This window comes from Musa acuminata, chromosome BXJ2-6 (assembly GCF_036884655.1).
Source record: "Musa acuminata AAA Group cultivar baxijiao chromosome BXJ2-6, Cavendish_Baxijiao_AAA, whole genome shotgun sequence".
Taxonomy (NCBI): domain Eukaryota; kingdom Viridiplantae; phylum Streptophyta; class Magnoliopsida; order Zingiberales; family Musaceae; genus Musa; species Musa acuminata.
Genome location: NC_088343.1, coordinates 35,514,716 through 35,531,335, shown reverse-complemented (window position 1 = coordinate 35,531,335; position 16,620 = coordinate 35,514,716). Strand labels below are relative to the sequence as shown.

Below are 16,620 nucleotides of genomic sequence, written 5' to 3'. Positions count from 1 at the left end.
TTATATTGTGCTTATAGATTCTAGTTATACATATTCTTTTTTATTATCTTATTTTGGTACGAGACTACATAAAAATCCTAAGACAATGATAATGCATTAATGGTAACAATACTAGTTAGAAACACTATGATAGATGATCAGATATTTAAAAATTATATTATTATTATTGAAAGTCATGATTTGCGTAGACCTTATTCTATTAATATTTCACAACTTCGATGCCATATTGGGTATAGATTGACTTTTAGCATATAATGTAAGTGTTAAATTGTTTTTGTAAGACTTACTTTCTTAGACTAATCACATTTTCAATTTATTAGAATTCAAGAAAAGCTCTCTCATATTATTTCAACTTTGATTACTATCCAATTATAACTAAAAGGATGTTAGGGGTGCTTAGTTTTCATTTCTAAAGAAGAATCAAAGAAGCTATTATTAAAAGACATCCCTATTATACACGATTTTTCAGATATTTTTTCTAAGGATATGCTTGGACTATCACTTGCCCAGCAAATTGAATTTGTAATTAATCTTCTACTAAGCAATGCACTTATTTCTAAACCTTCTTATCAAATAATACCAATTAAGTTAGATGAGTTAAAGAAATATATTCAGAAGCTTTTAGTCAAGGGCTTCATTTGACCCAGTGTATCAGCTTAGAGTATTTTTGTCCTATTGGTGAAGAAAAAAAGATAGATCTATACGGCTATGCATTGATCATAAGCAGCTCAACCAAGTAACCATCAAGAATAAGTATTATTTTCCCTTAATAGATGACATATTCGATCAATAGTCAAATATACTCGAAGATTGATTTGAGGTTTGGATATCATCAACTACAGATAAATGGAAGGAGATATAAAAAATCTACTTTTAAAACAAGATATAATTAGTATAAATTTTTAGTAATGCATTTTAGACTCACAAATATACCAGCTTTCTTCATGGATCTCATGAATAGTATTTCACCCTTATCTTAATAAATTTGTAATAACATTTATTTATGACATTTTGATATACTGCAAAAGTAGGGTGAAACATGAATACAATCTTAGAATAGTTTTGAAAATCCTAAGATAAGAGAAATTATATACGAAATTGAGTAGGTATAATTTTCAGCTCAATGAAGTTAAGTTTCTCTATTATGTAATTTCTAGTACTAGTATATGTATTAGCCCCTTAAATATTAAAGTTGTGATGAACTAGAAGCAACCATTTAATGTTTTGAAGATTAGAAGCTTTTTGGGTTTGGTTGGATATTATAGAATATTTGTAAAAAATTTTTCCAAAATAATAGCAACCTTGACTAAGTTGATACAAAAAATGTGAAATTCATTTAGGTCGATAAATGTTAATAAAGTTTTCAAGAACTAAGGGAGAATTAACCAATACTCCTATCCTGGTGATTCCTTAGTTATGTTCTAATACAAAATGAGAGGATGGTTACTTATGCATCTAGATAACTAAAACTTTCTGAGGAAAATTATCCTACTCATGACTTAGAGCTAACATTATCATTTTTGGACTAAAAAGTTTAAGACATTATCTCTATGGATATACTTTTGAAATCTTCATCGATCATAAGAGTCTCAAGTATATCTTCACTCAGAAGGATTTGAATATAAGATAGAAAAGATGAGTAGACTTTTTAAAGGATTATAATCTTAATATCAATTACCATTATGGGGAGGCTAATGTAGTTACTAATACCTTAAATAGAAAATCTTCAAGTTTTATAGCTTATATGAATATTCAAAGAAATTCTATGATGACAAACTTAGTAAATATGAAGCTTGAACTTTTATTTGAGACATAAAATTTTTTTGTCATGTTTGATGACACAATTATTTTTAATAAAAAGGTAAAAAAAGTTAAAATGAAGATAAATATCTTTAGATGATAGCTAAGGAGGTAGTTTAGGAATCTGATCAGAATTTCTCCAAGTCGAGGATGGTTCTATTAGGTTCCATAATCAACATTGTATTCCCAAAAGTCATCAAAGAAAGATACAACTGGTGGAGGAGGCCAATAGATTAAGATTTAATATCTATCTTAAGACTATCAAGATGTATCAAGATTTGCATCAAAGCTCTTGGTGACATAGTATGAAGAGAGGCATAGTTGTTTGATTTACCAACAGGTAAAGGTAGAACATAAAGTGCTCGTAGGAAGATTGTAAAAGATTCAAATTCCTGAATATAGGTGAGAGTAGGTCACTATGAATTTTATAATGAGACTATCTAAGACCGAAAGGATAAGATGGAATTTGGATAGTAGTGTATAGAGTCACTAATTTTGCTCACTTTTTTCTTGTTAATAAAAAGTATCTCCTAGATATATTAGCAAGTTTATATATTAAAAATATTATTTGATATCACGGGGTATCAGTTAGTATTATCTCTGTTTGAGATCAAAGATTTACTTGAGCACACACTAAAAGTTTAGCTTAGCTTTTCATCCCCAAATGGACTATCAATATGAGAGAATAATACAAACTCTGGAAGATCTCTTAAGAGCCTGTGTCTTGAACTTTGGTACAAGTTGGGATATGCATTTGTATATAATTGAGTTTGCTTACAAAAATAACTATCATTCTAATATATAGATGGCCCCATTGGAAGCTCTTTATGGGAGAAAGTATATATCTCCTATGTACCTAGATGAAGTGAGAAAACAAAAGTTTTTGAGATCTCAATTGATTAAATAAGATGTTAATAATGTTAATAGCTCAACATTGCTAGAAAAGTTATGCAGATTGAAGGCAAAGAGATCTAGAATTTAAAGTTGATAATCATATCTTCTTGAATGTGTCGTCAACTAAGGGAGTCATGAGATTTGGCTAAAGGAGGAAGCTAGCCCCTAGATTCAATGAAGCATTTAAGATCTTATAGAAGATTAGACGTATAGTATACAGATTGGCATTACCCTAGGCTTTAGCTGGCATCTATGATGTATTTCACGTCTTTATGCTCTAGAGGTATACCAAGGATCCATCCCATGCTATATCCTCCCAACCTCTATAACTAATAGACGATGCCATCTTTATAGAGCAACCAATCTAGATCTTAGAAAGAGTATGTTTTGAAGAATAAAGTTATACTTTTGGTAAAAATCTGTTGATAGCACCATTCAAATTAAGAGGTAACTTAGAAAAGAGAAAAAGATGTGAAAGAGCAGTATCTTTATTTTTTGGAGAAATATAATCGAATCCCAAATTTAGACATAATTTTTTATTTTATTTCTTGCTAATGAAATTTAAAAAATAACATTTCAACATTTCAAGTAAGGTGATATCATTTTATTAATAAATTAAATAAAATAAAGATTAAATAAATATAAAAATAAAAATCTTACCTTATTTGGAGGGCTCATCTCCTCTTATTCAATGGGAGGGATTCCTCTCCTTCATTTCTCACTAAACAAGTCTAGCAATAAGAGAAACCAAGAGTTGCATCCCATTGAAGAGAGATAGATTCTTTTATCTTTCTTGAAAAATAAAATTTTTCTTTGATTCCTTTAAATGTTTGAACATTTATTTTTAAATTAAAACATGTTATAATTATTCATGTCATAGAAAGTTTCTAAAACTTGTTTTATCTTTTAAAGGTTTAGAATTTTACATTGGGGGGGGGGGGGGGGGGTTAAAAATTATGTCGATTCGAGAAATTTCATATAATAAAAACCAGGGGTAAAAATTATGTCGATTTGAGAAACTTCATATGATAAAAACCAGTTTTGACTCAAATCGTTTGTTTCACTTTGAATAAGTAGAAAAAAAAAAGTTTGGGCAGTTTGCAATGTAGTAAAGTTGAATGCAGTAAAGAGAATTTGTAGTAAGAAAAGAACACATCGGAATTTATAGTGGTTCGATCGTTATGACATACATCAACTTTCAATTCCTCCTCCATTGAGGTTACCGACGTCCATTAATGGTCCTTCTTCAATGGGCAAAGACCAACCATCTATTTACAGTGCTTTCTCCTTTTCATAGGTTTAGGAGGTAACCTTTACAAGCCTCACACCTCTCTTGAATGATCTCAACTCTTAGTAAGGGAGTTGGAGGACTCTTACACTTTTACAACACTTTAACACCCCAAGAATTCAAGATTATGTTAACACTTTCGTGCCCTTTCATTCAGAAAAGGGTGGGGTATTTATAGGCCCTAATGGCTTCAGAATTGGAGCAAAAAAGTGTCACATCCTCATATTTTGGGATACTGGTGGTACCACCATCATTATTGGGAGGTACCATCGCTTGATATTCTGACACTAGGTGGTATGACTACCTGATAGAGCTCGGAGACTGAGCTCTGGTGGTACCATCGCCTAACAAGGGCGGTACCACCGCTGGCAGCATTAACTGCCGACGGTACCACCGCCCAGACCACTTGGGAGATTGGGTCACCAAGCGGTGCCACCGCTGGCTATGACTTCAAGTACTTAATGAGCTATTTCAATCAGCCCAATTTAGCCTTGGAAAGGGCCTAGTTGACCCTCAATTGAGTTAGTGGGATTGTACCCCATTCCTAACTCAACTTAAGGACTAATTATAATAATTAAGATATTTAATAAAGGATTTTTGTTTCGGTTCGTCAATTGTTCTTCCGGTGAGTTTTCGATGATCTTCCGACGAACTTCCGACGATCTCTCGGTAATGTTCCGATGGACTTCCGGTAAGCTCCTGGACTTCTTGATGATCTTCTTGACGAGTTTCGATGAGCTTCTTTGGTAATCTCCTGGACTTCTCGGTTAATTCTGGCGGAACTTCTGACGAACATTCGGACTTCCAACGAACTCTCAAACTCCCAATGAAATCTCGATCTTGACTTTGGCACAACATTTGCTTTATGTCTTACGTAGTTAATCCTGCATACTTATCTCAACACATAGATTAGATCAAACAATTTTACTAATTGATTTTATCATTAAAATCCGAGATTCAACAATCTCCCCATTTTTTATGACGACAACTTATTGGTAACGGAGTTAACCTTAACTCCCCTATCTATATGACATACTTGAGAGATTACAAACTTGAATTCACAACCTTGAATTCAAACTTTAATCGATTTTAAATAGAAATCACATGCATTATGCATCATCATAGTTTTAAGTCATCAAGATATTAAATACACAATTTCATCACTTCTTTCATGATAAAATGCTTCGGGCATTGCCTTACATGAAATGTCATCATGATATAATTTGTGTGATAGCATTAAAAAATTCTCAGTATTAAGAATCACAATATTGCATAATTATATGGTAACATTAAAAATTCTCAGCATTAAAAAGATCATAACATCAAAAGTTCACAATATTAAAGGTTTTCAACATAGAAGAGATCACAACATTTAAGTGAAAGATTCCATCAACTTCTCCCCCTTTATTATCAGCAAAAAGACATGCATAGTCATTCAAGTGGTGGCAAGTCAACTCAGTTAAAATTTGATCTTGACATTGTTCAAATCGATCCATTCGAGTCCCTATGTCATCGATAAATGAGGAGGGTGCTTTCTCTATTGGAGGTGTTGCCTCAAAGGGACCAATAGGAGGAGATTGATGTTTCCTAAATATTGGTATTTCAGGTTCTGGATCAGGTGGGAGGAGATCAGTCTTTCTAGGTAATCTAGTCCAAGTCCTATTTCTGACTATACATCTTAACCTTCTTAGCAGGTTTCTATTTATGATATTAAACCTATCTAGTTTCAAGATTTCTTCGTCAGGTGGAATGACTATGTCATATGCATGGATTAGTCTAGTGATCAAGCCACCATATGGAAGCATCATATCCTTTTTTAATAGTTCGATCATGTTTTGTTGTATTAGATAACCAAAACAATTATCATGTCCCTTCATAATCCAATACATCGTACCTAATTCCATTTAACTAACTTCATCATGATAATATTGTTTTGGGAGTATAATACTGATCAAAATGTGATGAAGCAATTTGGTGTTGAAGGGTAGTAAATATTTATAGCTTTTTGGAAGAATAGACAAGTTTGGATTATAAAAAATTATACCTAAGGCATCAAAATAAGTGGTCCCAACTGATTCTTATTGACCTCTAAAGTAACAACCTCTTCTTTTCTCAATAATTCCTATGAGGTTATAAATTACGCTATCCGTAATGGGCATATGATGTCCTAAGAGATACGTGGAGACCTTATCATGTTCATCCACATGCAAGTTGTTGTAAACCAACCTAACAAGTCTAGGATAGATAGGTTCACTTATTTGAAAGATTGAGAGGATATTTAGGTTAGCAAACCATTGAATTTGTTCCAAATTGTTCAATTCCTCTAAGTCTACATATTTTCCCTTATGAACATTTCTAATCTCTATGGTTGGAAGTTTAAGGGCATGTTGAGGAGAATAAAAAAGTAGGGAGTCATAGGTTTTATCTAACCCCCTCTTACCTTTGTCTCTTGAGGATATTCTAGAAGTCATAGAGACTACATTTATTAAGAGCAAATGAGAGGCAAGAATAAGTAATGCAAAGAAGGAAATGATTTGGTTTAGGGATTACCTTAGTAGTTTAACCTTCTTGATATTGATCCTTGATTTAGTAGAGAATGAGAACTTTTTTGAGTTAGTAGAGAGAGAGCAAGAGGAATAAAGGATTTGGGGCTTTTTGGAGAGGTGTAGAGTGAGTTGGGGTCGGTTCTATCGCCAGCCCTAACTTGTCTTTATATAGGGAAGGTTGCGGGCGGTGACACCGCCTACAAGCAGTGACCACTAGCGGTGCTACCGCCAGCTGGGTGGTGCCACCACCTACAGGCAGTGAGCATTGACTGCATTGTGGTGTAGTGCATATTTGTGTGGTGCTGACATTATTTGTTTTCATCGTACAAGATCTTTATCATTATGTGGTGCACATACTTATTTACACCAATATCATATAAGATTTTTGAAGTTCTACTTTCGTAAGAGGAGAATTCATATGGCTCATTAAGTATACCATAATTTCATGATTCAAATCTTATCTCAAGTAAAGAAAAAATAGTAAATGATCTCAAAAAATAGAACTCAATTAAGAAAATCTAGAAAAAATTTAAAGAGGAACTCATGTATCAGAGAAATTCAGCATACCTAATTCTCTTCTTATAAAATTAAATTATTCCTCAATCAAGAGTTTTATAAAAATATCGACCAATTGATGTTTCGTATCAATGAATTCTAAGACTACATTATGATTATTAACATAATCTCATATATAGTGATGCCTAATGTTAATATGTTTAGTTCTAGAGTGTTGAATCAGATTTTTCGTTAAACATATTGTGCTTGTGTTATCACATTTTATTAAAATATTCTTAAGATAAATTCTATAATCTTCTAATGTATTTTTCATCCATACGACTTGTGCACAACATGCACTAGCTGCTATGTATTTGGCTTCGATCGTGGATAGTGCAACCGAGTTTTATTTCTTGGAAGACCAAGAGATGAGTGCATGACCTAAGAATTGATATGTTTCAGATATACTTTTTCTATTTAATCTACATCTAGCAAAATTCGCACTAGCATAAGCAATTAATTCGAGGTTTTCAAATTTTAGATACCATAATTCTAGATTAGTGGTTCCTTTAAGATATCTAAGAATTCTTTTAACTGTTTTAATATGCTTTAATATGAGATAGCTTAGGATTAAATTGAAACCTAGCACAAAGTCCTACGCTAAACATAATGTCCGGTCTAGTTACGATGAGGTATAGTAAACTACTTATCATACCCCTATAAGCTTTTTGATCAAAGCTTCTCTACTTCATCAATGTCTAACTTAGTTGAGGTACTCATACGAGTATTGATAGCCTTTGAACCACCTATATTAAACCATTTTAGCAAGTCTAATGCATATATTGTTTGACTAAGAAAAATATCATCATTAAGTTGTTTGATTTGTAATCCTAAAAAAAAAAGGTTTGTTCACCCATTAAACTTATTTCAAACTCTAGGCTCATACTCTTGGTAAACGATTCACATAAAGATTCATTTGTAAAACCAAAAATAATATCATCAACATAAATTTAATTAATAAAGAAATTATTTTGGATAAGAAAGGAGCTAAGTCTCTCATACCAAGCCCTTGGGGCTTATTTTAATCGATAGAGAGTTTTAGTCAATTTAAACATATGATTAAAAAAATTATCATTCTCAAATCTGGGAGGTTATTCAACATAAACTATTTCGAAAATAAAGTCATTAAGAAAAGCACTTTTAACATCCATTTGAAATAACTTTAAGTTACTACAACTAGCATAGGCAAGGAGCATCCTTATGGCTTCTAATCATGCCATAGGAGTGAAGGTTTCTTCATAATCGATACATTCTTCTTAGTTGAAATATTTGGCCATTAATCTAGCCTTGTTTCTAACTACGATACCAAATTCATCTTGCTTGTTTCTAAAAACCCATTTAGTACCAATAACTAAATGGTCATTTGACCTCGGAACAAGCTTCCACATCTCATTTATCTGAAATTGGTTCAACTCTTCTTGCATTGTGATAACCCATGAATAATCTTTCATGGCCTTGTCAATGCAGTTAGGTTCAATTTGAGAAAGAAAAGCAGCATTTGCACAAAAATTTTTAGGAGAAGAATGAGTTTGAACCCCTTTTGATGTGTCTCATATAATTAGCTCCTTAGGATGAGTATCTATATACTTTCATTCCTTGGGTAAGAATGTTTTGGAAGAAGATACATCCAAGTTGCTAGTTGAAGGAGAAGGTTTATTTAAATTCAAAGCATCAAAATTAAGATCATCATCAAACTCATTTTTCTTAAATTTGAAAACTTTATTAAAGACAACATGAATAAATTCTTCTATAACCAAAGTTCTTTTGTTAAAATACAAAAGGCTTTAGAAATATAAGAATAGCCAAGAAAAATCTCTTCATCAAACTTTCCTAAGGTATCTTTCTTATTCAAGATAAAATATTTACAACTGAAAACTTTAAAATATGAAACGTTAGGTTTTTTGTTGTTTTTTAATTCATAAGGAGTTTTGGAAAGTAATAGTCTTACTAGAACTTTATTCATGACATAGCATGCCATATTAACGGCTTTGGCCCAAAAATATTTGGGTAGGCTATGTTCGTTAAATATGGTTCTTGTCATTTCTTGTAAGTTTCTTTTTTTTTTTTCTACTACTCCATTTTGTCGAGGATTTCTTGGAGTAGAGAAATTATGGTTATATCTATTAGATTCATAAAAAATTTAGAAATCATAGTTTTGAAATTCGCCATCGTGATCACTCTGAATTGATGAAATCATAAAGCATTTTTCATTTTGAACAAGTTTACAAAACTTAAAAAAATACCTAAAGCAATCACTTTTGTGTGCCAAGAAGTATATCCATATGTATATACAATAATCATCTATAATTACAAAGGCATATTTGCTACCTCCTAGGCTTGATGTATTAATTAGTCCAAACAAATTCATATGAATCAATTGCAATGGTCTAGAGGTGCTTATTTGATTCTTTGGTTTGAAACTACATTTTATTTGTTTTCCTAGTTGACATGCATCACACACATTGTCTTTAACGAACTTAATGCTAGGAATACCTCTTATAAGTTCTTTAGATGAGATTTGAGAGATTAATTTCATGCTAACATGACATAATCTCCTATGCTAAAGCTAAGCATTGTCATTCAAAACCAAAAAATATATTTCATTAAAAAGATCATCAATATTAATAATATATATATTATTTTATTTTAAGACAATCATGGATATGTTTTTTGTGGTTTTTCAATGATGCAAGCATTGGATTCAAATCTAATGATGTATCCTTTATTATACAATTGACTAATACTCAAAAGATTATGCTTTAAGCCATTAACCAACAATATATCTTCAATCAAAATGTTGGATTTGTTACCTATGGTTCTTATGCCAATAGTTTTACCCTTGTTATTATCTCCGAATGTGACATACCCTTCGTCTAGGCTAGTGAGCTTAGAGAATTGAGATGGATTTTCGGTCATGTGCCTTGAGCATCCACTATTAAGGTACCATCTCTTACTCTTAGCTTGTAATGGTAAATGTTTCTACAAAAAATGATGATTTTTAGATACCCATTTTACCTTGGGTGTCTCAAAAATCGATCTACATAACTTATCATGTGGCATTGAGTCATTTGAGGTTCCTTTAGGTACCCAAATCAATCTATGTGGACTATATCTCTTAAATGAATATTTGTACGCAATATGTCCGGGTTTACAATAAAAGTTGCATTTGGTGTGGGGTGATACGTGCAAGGTAGGGCCTTTAACAAAGGTAGTTAGATTTTGGTGAGAGCTATTCACAAATCCGATTCTGCCTCTTCTATGAACTTGACCCTTATTTGCAAGGATCATGGTCAAGGACTTGCTACTAACCTCAAACTTTTATAAGGTTTCTTTGAGTAGCAAGTTTTCCTTATTAAGTGCCTCTAAGTGTTCACACTTAGTACATGGAAGCAAAGAAGGATTATCATGCTTAAGTTTTTCAAATTCAACATTTAAAATGGCATGATCTTTTTTCAAAGAGTTATACTTTTTACTCAAAGATCTACATTTATCAAACAATTTATGAAAAGCACTTAAGAGCTCATCGAATGATAAATTTGCATTTAATGAACTACTTACCTCATCTCCGATAGTCATTAGTGTTTAGTGAGCAACTTGCTCTGTGTTGGTTGGCTCCTCTTCATCGGATGCACTTGAGTAGTCTCATATTGCTTTAAGAGCCTTCTTCTTCTTTGGTTGCTTCTTCTTTACTTGGGGACATTCGCTTTTGAAATGTCCTGGCTTCTTGCATTCATAGCATATAACTTATTCTTTTTTGGGTTTAAATTTATTTTTAGAGTTATTTTTAAATTTATTCATTTTTTATGAATTTTTTAAACTTTCTTGTCAAGAGTGTCAAGTCATCATCATAGTCCTCATCACTTGAATTTTCTTTCAAGTGGTCTTCTTGAGTTTTCAATGTCGTATTCTTCCTATTCTTTGAAAGGTTATTCATAAGTTTTTCATGAGCTTTACAAGTCATTTTGTAGGTCATTAGTGACCCGATAAGTTATTTGAGAGAAAAATTATTTAAATCCTTGGCCTTTTGAATGACCATTACTTTAGGGTCCCAACTCTTTGGAAGGGATCTCAAGATTTTATTAATAAGTTCAAAGTTCAAAAAACATTTGTCAAGGGCTTTTAAACTATTGACAACAACAGTAAAACGGGTGTACATATCGACAATAGTTTCGTTTGGCTTTATTTAAAACAATTCATAAGTATGAACTAAAAGATTTATCTTCGACTCCTTTACTCTATTAGTGCATTTGTGAGTAATTTGGAGTGTGTGCCAAATATCAAAAGTCATTTCACAAATAAACACTCGATTGAATTTGTTTTTATCTAAAGTACAAAACAAGGCATTCATAGCCTTGGCATTTAAAATAAAAGTCTTTTTCTCTAACTCATTCCAATCGTTCATTGGAAGAGAAGACTTTTGAAAGTCATTTTCCACGAGGTTTCATAACTCAAAATCCATTAAAATTAGAAAGATCTTCATTCTAGTCTTCCAATATGTGTAATCCATCCCATTGAATATGGGCGGATGTGTAATTGAATGACCCTCTTAGTTGCCGACAAATGTCATCTCTCTTGAGTTTTAAACCAAATGAGAGTTACCTTGCTCTGATACCAATTGTTAGGATCAAGAGTGATATTAAGGGGGGTGAATTAGTGCAGCGAAAAAATTACGTCGATTCAAGAAACTTCATACGATAAAAACCGGTTTCGACTCAAATCATTTGTTTCACTTTGAATAAGTAGAAAAGAAAAGGTTGGGTAGTTTGCAATATAGTAAATTTGAATGCAGTAAAGAGAATTTGCAGTAAGGAAAGAACACACCAAAATTTATAGTGGTTCGATCGTTATGACCTACATCCACTTTTAATTCCTCCTCCATTGAGGTCACCGACATCCATTAATGGTCCTCTTTCAATAGGTAAGACCAATCACCTCTTTACAGTGCTTTCTCCTTTTCACAGGTTTAGGAGATAATCCTTACAAGCCTCACACCTCTCTTGAATGATCTCAACTCTTAGAAATAGAGGAGGAGGACTCTTGCACTTTTACAACACTTTAACACCCCAAGAATTTAAGATTATATAAACACTTTCATGCCCTTTCATCCAGAAAAGGGTGGGGTATTTATAGGCCCCAATGACTTCAAAATTGGAGCAAAAAAGTGTCACATCCCCGAATTTCGGGATGCTAACGGTACCACCGCCTGCCACTGGGCGGTACCACCGTCCAATATAGGCGGTATGACCGCTTGACAGAGCTCGAAGACCATGCTCTAGTGGTACCATCGCCTGATAAGAGCGGTACCACCATTGGCAGCATTAACAGTCGGAAGTATCACCGCCCAGACCACCTAGAAGACTGGGTCACCAGGCGGTGCCACCACCGGTCGTGACTTCAGGTGCTGAATGAGCTATTTCAACCAGCCCAATTCAGCCTTGTTAAGGGCCCAATTGACCCTTAACTGAGTTAGTGGGATTACCTCCCAATCCTAACTCAACTTAAGGACTAACTACAATAATTAAGATATTTAACAAAGCATTCTTATTCCGGTTCGTCAATTGTTCTTCCGAAGATCTTCCGGCGAACTTCCGACGATCTCTCGGCAATGTTCCGACAGACTTCTGGTAAGCTCCTGGACTTCACAGTGATCTTCTTCTCGACGAGCTTCTTTGGCAACCTTTTGGACTTCTCGGTTAATTCCGGTGGAACTTCCGACGAACTCTCAAACTCCCAACAAAATCTCGATCTTGACTTTAGCACAACATTTGCTTTATGTCTTACGCAGTTAATCCTACACACTTATCTCAACACATAGATTAGATCAAACAATTTTACCAATTGATTTTATCATCAAAATTTGAGATTCAACAATAATTATTCATATCCAAGTTTCTAAAATTTTTATTTTGAATGCATGATCTTTAATTTCTACTAGTTTTATATAATACTTGATTAAAAATACTATTTTCTCCTTTATATAATTTTATTATTTAAATCTATTATTATTTATTATATTTTAATGGCTCAATACTAATGAATAAATATTTTGATTATATTTCTATGATGTCAAAACTAAGAATTGAGGGAATTGATTAGAATTTATATTGATATTAACTATGCTAGGCCCAGCCCACATAATAAGTCGCAACCCATATATTAGCTCCAACCATTAGGTTAGACCTATAACCAATAGGCTTGACCCAACCCATAGGTTAGGCCATATAGGCTATAGCTCAACCTAGCCTAATATAGATAATTATGTGTATTGCACGTGATTAATCCATGGGCTACGAGTTGGTTTGGTGTATGCACAGTCATGTACAGTGTACCATTGCCTTTGCTTTAATTGATTTGAACTCATATATTGATTGAACTAATCGGATTTGATTAGTTTAGATCAATTCAAGATGATTCCAAATTAGCTTGACTTATTCAAGTTTGTTTAACCTGAATTGAATCCAATATAGTTTAAATTATACTAGTATAGTTCTAAACCAATTAAATCAGGATTAAAGACCAGTTTAGTTATGTTCTAATTAAATCAAGTTCAATTTGATTGATTGTGCTAGGGTTTAAGTAAATTCAGTGTTAATTGATATTATTTGATATTAATAATATTTGATCGATAAATTAAGATGTTTCAATGTATTATTTCATCTCAATATAGAAATGAATAATATGAGATGATTTTGTTTCTCGATCGAGGGTAGGTAAGGGGATTCCCTTTAGGGATTAGCGGGTTGTTAGACGTGACGACTAAATGATTCCTTCATTAATTATTAAGAGGAATCTATCCCTAATTTAACAAGTGAGGAACATCACTCTATTTATTATTGAGAGTATGATATGAGTTTATTTCCATTCGTTATTAGGAGAATATAAATTCATCTCGTAGGATAAAGCGTCTCCAACTACTATTAGAGGAGTGCTCATTTATGTACTTAATATATGCTTATGGGATAATTGACTTTCATATATGTGTTTATTTTATAAGTTGACTTAGACTTCCTACCTAAAGTTATTGAAATTTTTATATTTTATTTTTTATTTCAAAACAACCTATTAGTAGCATTAGACTATATTCCAATGAAGGAACATATCTTCCTTTACTGTTAGATAAATCCAATGGACTTTATATTGGAATCTATATTTCTCAAAAAGTCTCATATCTACTTTTGATTTATATTTTATGAATAAATAAATTATAATAAATATGTATAATTTATGTATATTAATAAAATGATATTTATTTACAGGTGGAAAGATTATGTAATCCTATAAAAAAAAATTCACTATGTGACATGCCAAGACATGATTAGATGATGAACATTACCGTGAATCACCTGCATAATTAAAAGTTGCTCCAATTAAAACATAAGAGTTCATATAATTGACAGAAATAAAGATAGTTGAATGTATTATTTAAGTTTAAAACTTAGAATAATTTTTCTAAGAGTTTCCAAACTTGGAAGCTTTCATTAAAAACTGACAGAATGTAACGATATATGTTACCAACCAATGGCAATAAATTGTAGAAGCACAAATATTTGTTATCCCTCAACAAGGAAACAATTCATGCAGGCACAGAGTTGACATCCAACACTCGTCTTATTATTTCTGTTACGGCAAATTCTTGGGTGAGAATGCCAGCATGAGTAGCATTTGGGATTTTGATGACTTTGAGCTCTTGTTCTGGAGCATCAGACCACTCTGATTCAAGTGCCAATAAGCTAGCCAGATTCACCAACCCATCCCCATCACCAGAAACCACCTCAGGAGGCTCGTCAAACTTTCCTTCACCATTGTAGAGAAATGTTTCAGGAGTGTCCACCCCAACCCCTATAATGCAAGTCACTGGAACTCCCGGCGCCGCCATCTCCTCTAGCAACGGCAATATACGAGATACATAAGGTTTTACGCCCTCTTGGAACCCAATTGCTTGCAGGAATTCTGCCATGTTGGTTGCCGAGTAGTTCCTGTCTCTCGTAACGACGAGCGGTCTGTTTCCAAATGTTTTAGGGAAAGGCAGAAGCCAAAGGTTGCTTTCTGTTCTCCTGAATTGTTCTCTTATTGTTAAGGGGTCCACCAAAGGCATCCCTATTGTGTCTCCACTGGTGAACATGAACATTTCCACGACAATGCCTCCCCACGGTGCAGACAGTGCTATGAAGTGCTTGATGAACTTTCGGCGCCACCATGAAGGATTGCGATTAAGGAGATGAAGGGTGAGCAATCCACCATAGCTGTGTGTTAAAATGATCACAGGTTTGTCTCCGTTCATCTTGCTGGCCTGCTCAACTAGCTCTCTAAGATCTTGAAGGTATTGAGTAGCCACCTTTGATGGATGACCTCCTCCGGCAAGGCTGTATCGGAAATCGTAAGGTGCTCCGAAAAGGTTGAGGTTGTCTTGGTACCCAATTTCTTCCAAGGACTTCACCAGGGTATCCATGCAAATAGAAGAATCCCTGGAAACTTGTCATGGTTAAAAGACTTAGCTTATCATGCAAAATTATTATCCTAAAGTAGATCAGACCACTCATTCAGAATGCATCTGCAATTACAGAATATATTTGGATGATTTGCAACCAGTGCTTCATTTCTTGGTCAGAAAGGGCAGTTTATTTGGTCAACCTTGTGCCAGGCTAGGATAATTTGGCTGGAGGCCAAAAAGTTCGAAAGAGTAACATATGCAAAAAATCTAATAGAAATTGTCAATTTTATTGATTATTATGGTCATTTTCTTACTTGAAATCAAAGGAAAAATATAGCACCATGTTTTCAGATCCCAAATGTAAAATAGAAACAGTGCAAAAAGAAGATGAAGAAGAAAAGAAATAAAACAGAGGACTGCTTGATCCTGTAGATCAATCAGTGGCCCAAACCTTGAAAGAAAGAAGGATGAAGGAAGGGGGGGCTTTTGCTTACTTGCGGTTGGGATCGAGGAATCGTAACCCCTCGGTGGAGCCGAAGAAGGGGACGCGGGTTTCGACGCCGGGCACGTTGCGGAAGTCGTCGGCGTCGGGGTCGTAGAAGAGGCTCAGCTGGTGGGCGAAGCATCGCTGGGCGGCGGAATCCAGGAGGAGGGAGCGGTCCATCCAGATCCTGAACCAGCCAGCGGCTTGCGGAGCTTGGAGGGCGGGCAGGGGCGGGAGGTAATCCTCCGTCAGCCGGGCCTCGAGCTGGTTTCCGCTCAGGCCGGGGACCAAAATGAGGGGGTAGAGCTCATGACCGGCCGCCATGAGGAGGAGACGGTGAGTGTCGGTGAAGCACGGGAGGAGTGTTCCGTTGCTCCGCTGCTCTTATTCTCGCCGAATCATCTTTTTCTTGCTTTTTTTTTTTCTTCTAAATCCGTTTAGCAGTGAATATATAAAAAAAGAAAAATATCAGATTTGCCTAATATAATTCTAATTGTTTAATTTTGCAATCATTATCCTTGGTCCTCAGACTTGAGATACTAAATATGTCATGTATAAGTGCTACACTCTTTGATACTGGACCTATAAGTTTGAAAGTTCCAGATCTAACACAATCTATCAT

At 33.9% G+C, this 16,620-nt stretch overlaps 1 protein-coding gene across 1 annotated transcript; it reads right to left on the bottom strand.

Moving 5' to 3' along the window:
- Nucleotides 1-14,524: 14,524 nt before the first annotated feature.
- On the bottom strand, nt 14,525-16,411 carry LOC135615366 (lecithin-cholesterol acyltransferase-like 1). The gene is made up of 2 exons (XM_065113724.1): nt 16,009-16,411; nt 14,525-15,548 (listed from the first exon to the last, which is right to left on the bottom strand). The coding sequence occupies exons 1-2, from the start codon at nt 16,320-16,322 to the stop codon at nt 14,657-14,659; spliced, it is 1,206 nt and encodes a 401-aa protein (XP_064969796.1). The 5' UTR covers nt 16,323-16,411; the 3' UTR covers nt 14,525-14,656.
- Between the last annotated feature and the right edge of the window lie 209 nt (nt 16,412-16,620).

What these genes read in the sequence shown, in the direction of transcription:
- LOC135615366 (XM_065113724.1), bottom strand. Translation starts at nt 16,322, where the DNA reads ATGGCGGCCGGTCATGAGCTCTACCCCCTCATTTTGGTCCCCGGCCTG. An exon ending in TTCCTCGATCCCAACCGCAA is followed by an intron (nt 15,549 to 16,008) that starts GTAAGCAAAAGC and finishes ACAAGTTTCCAG; the next exon opens with GGATTCTTCTATTTGCATGG.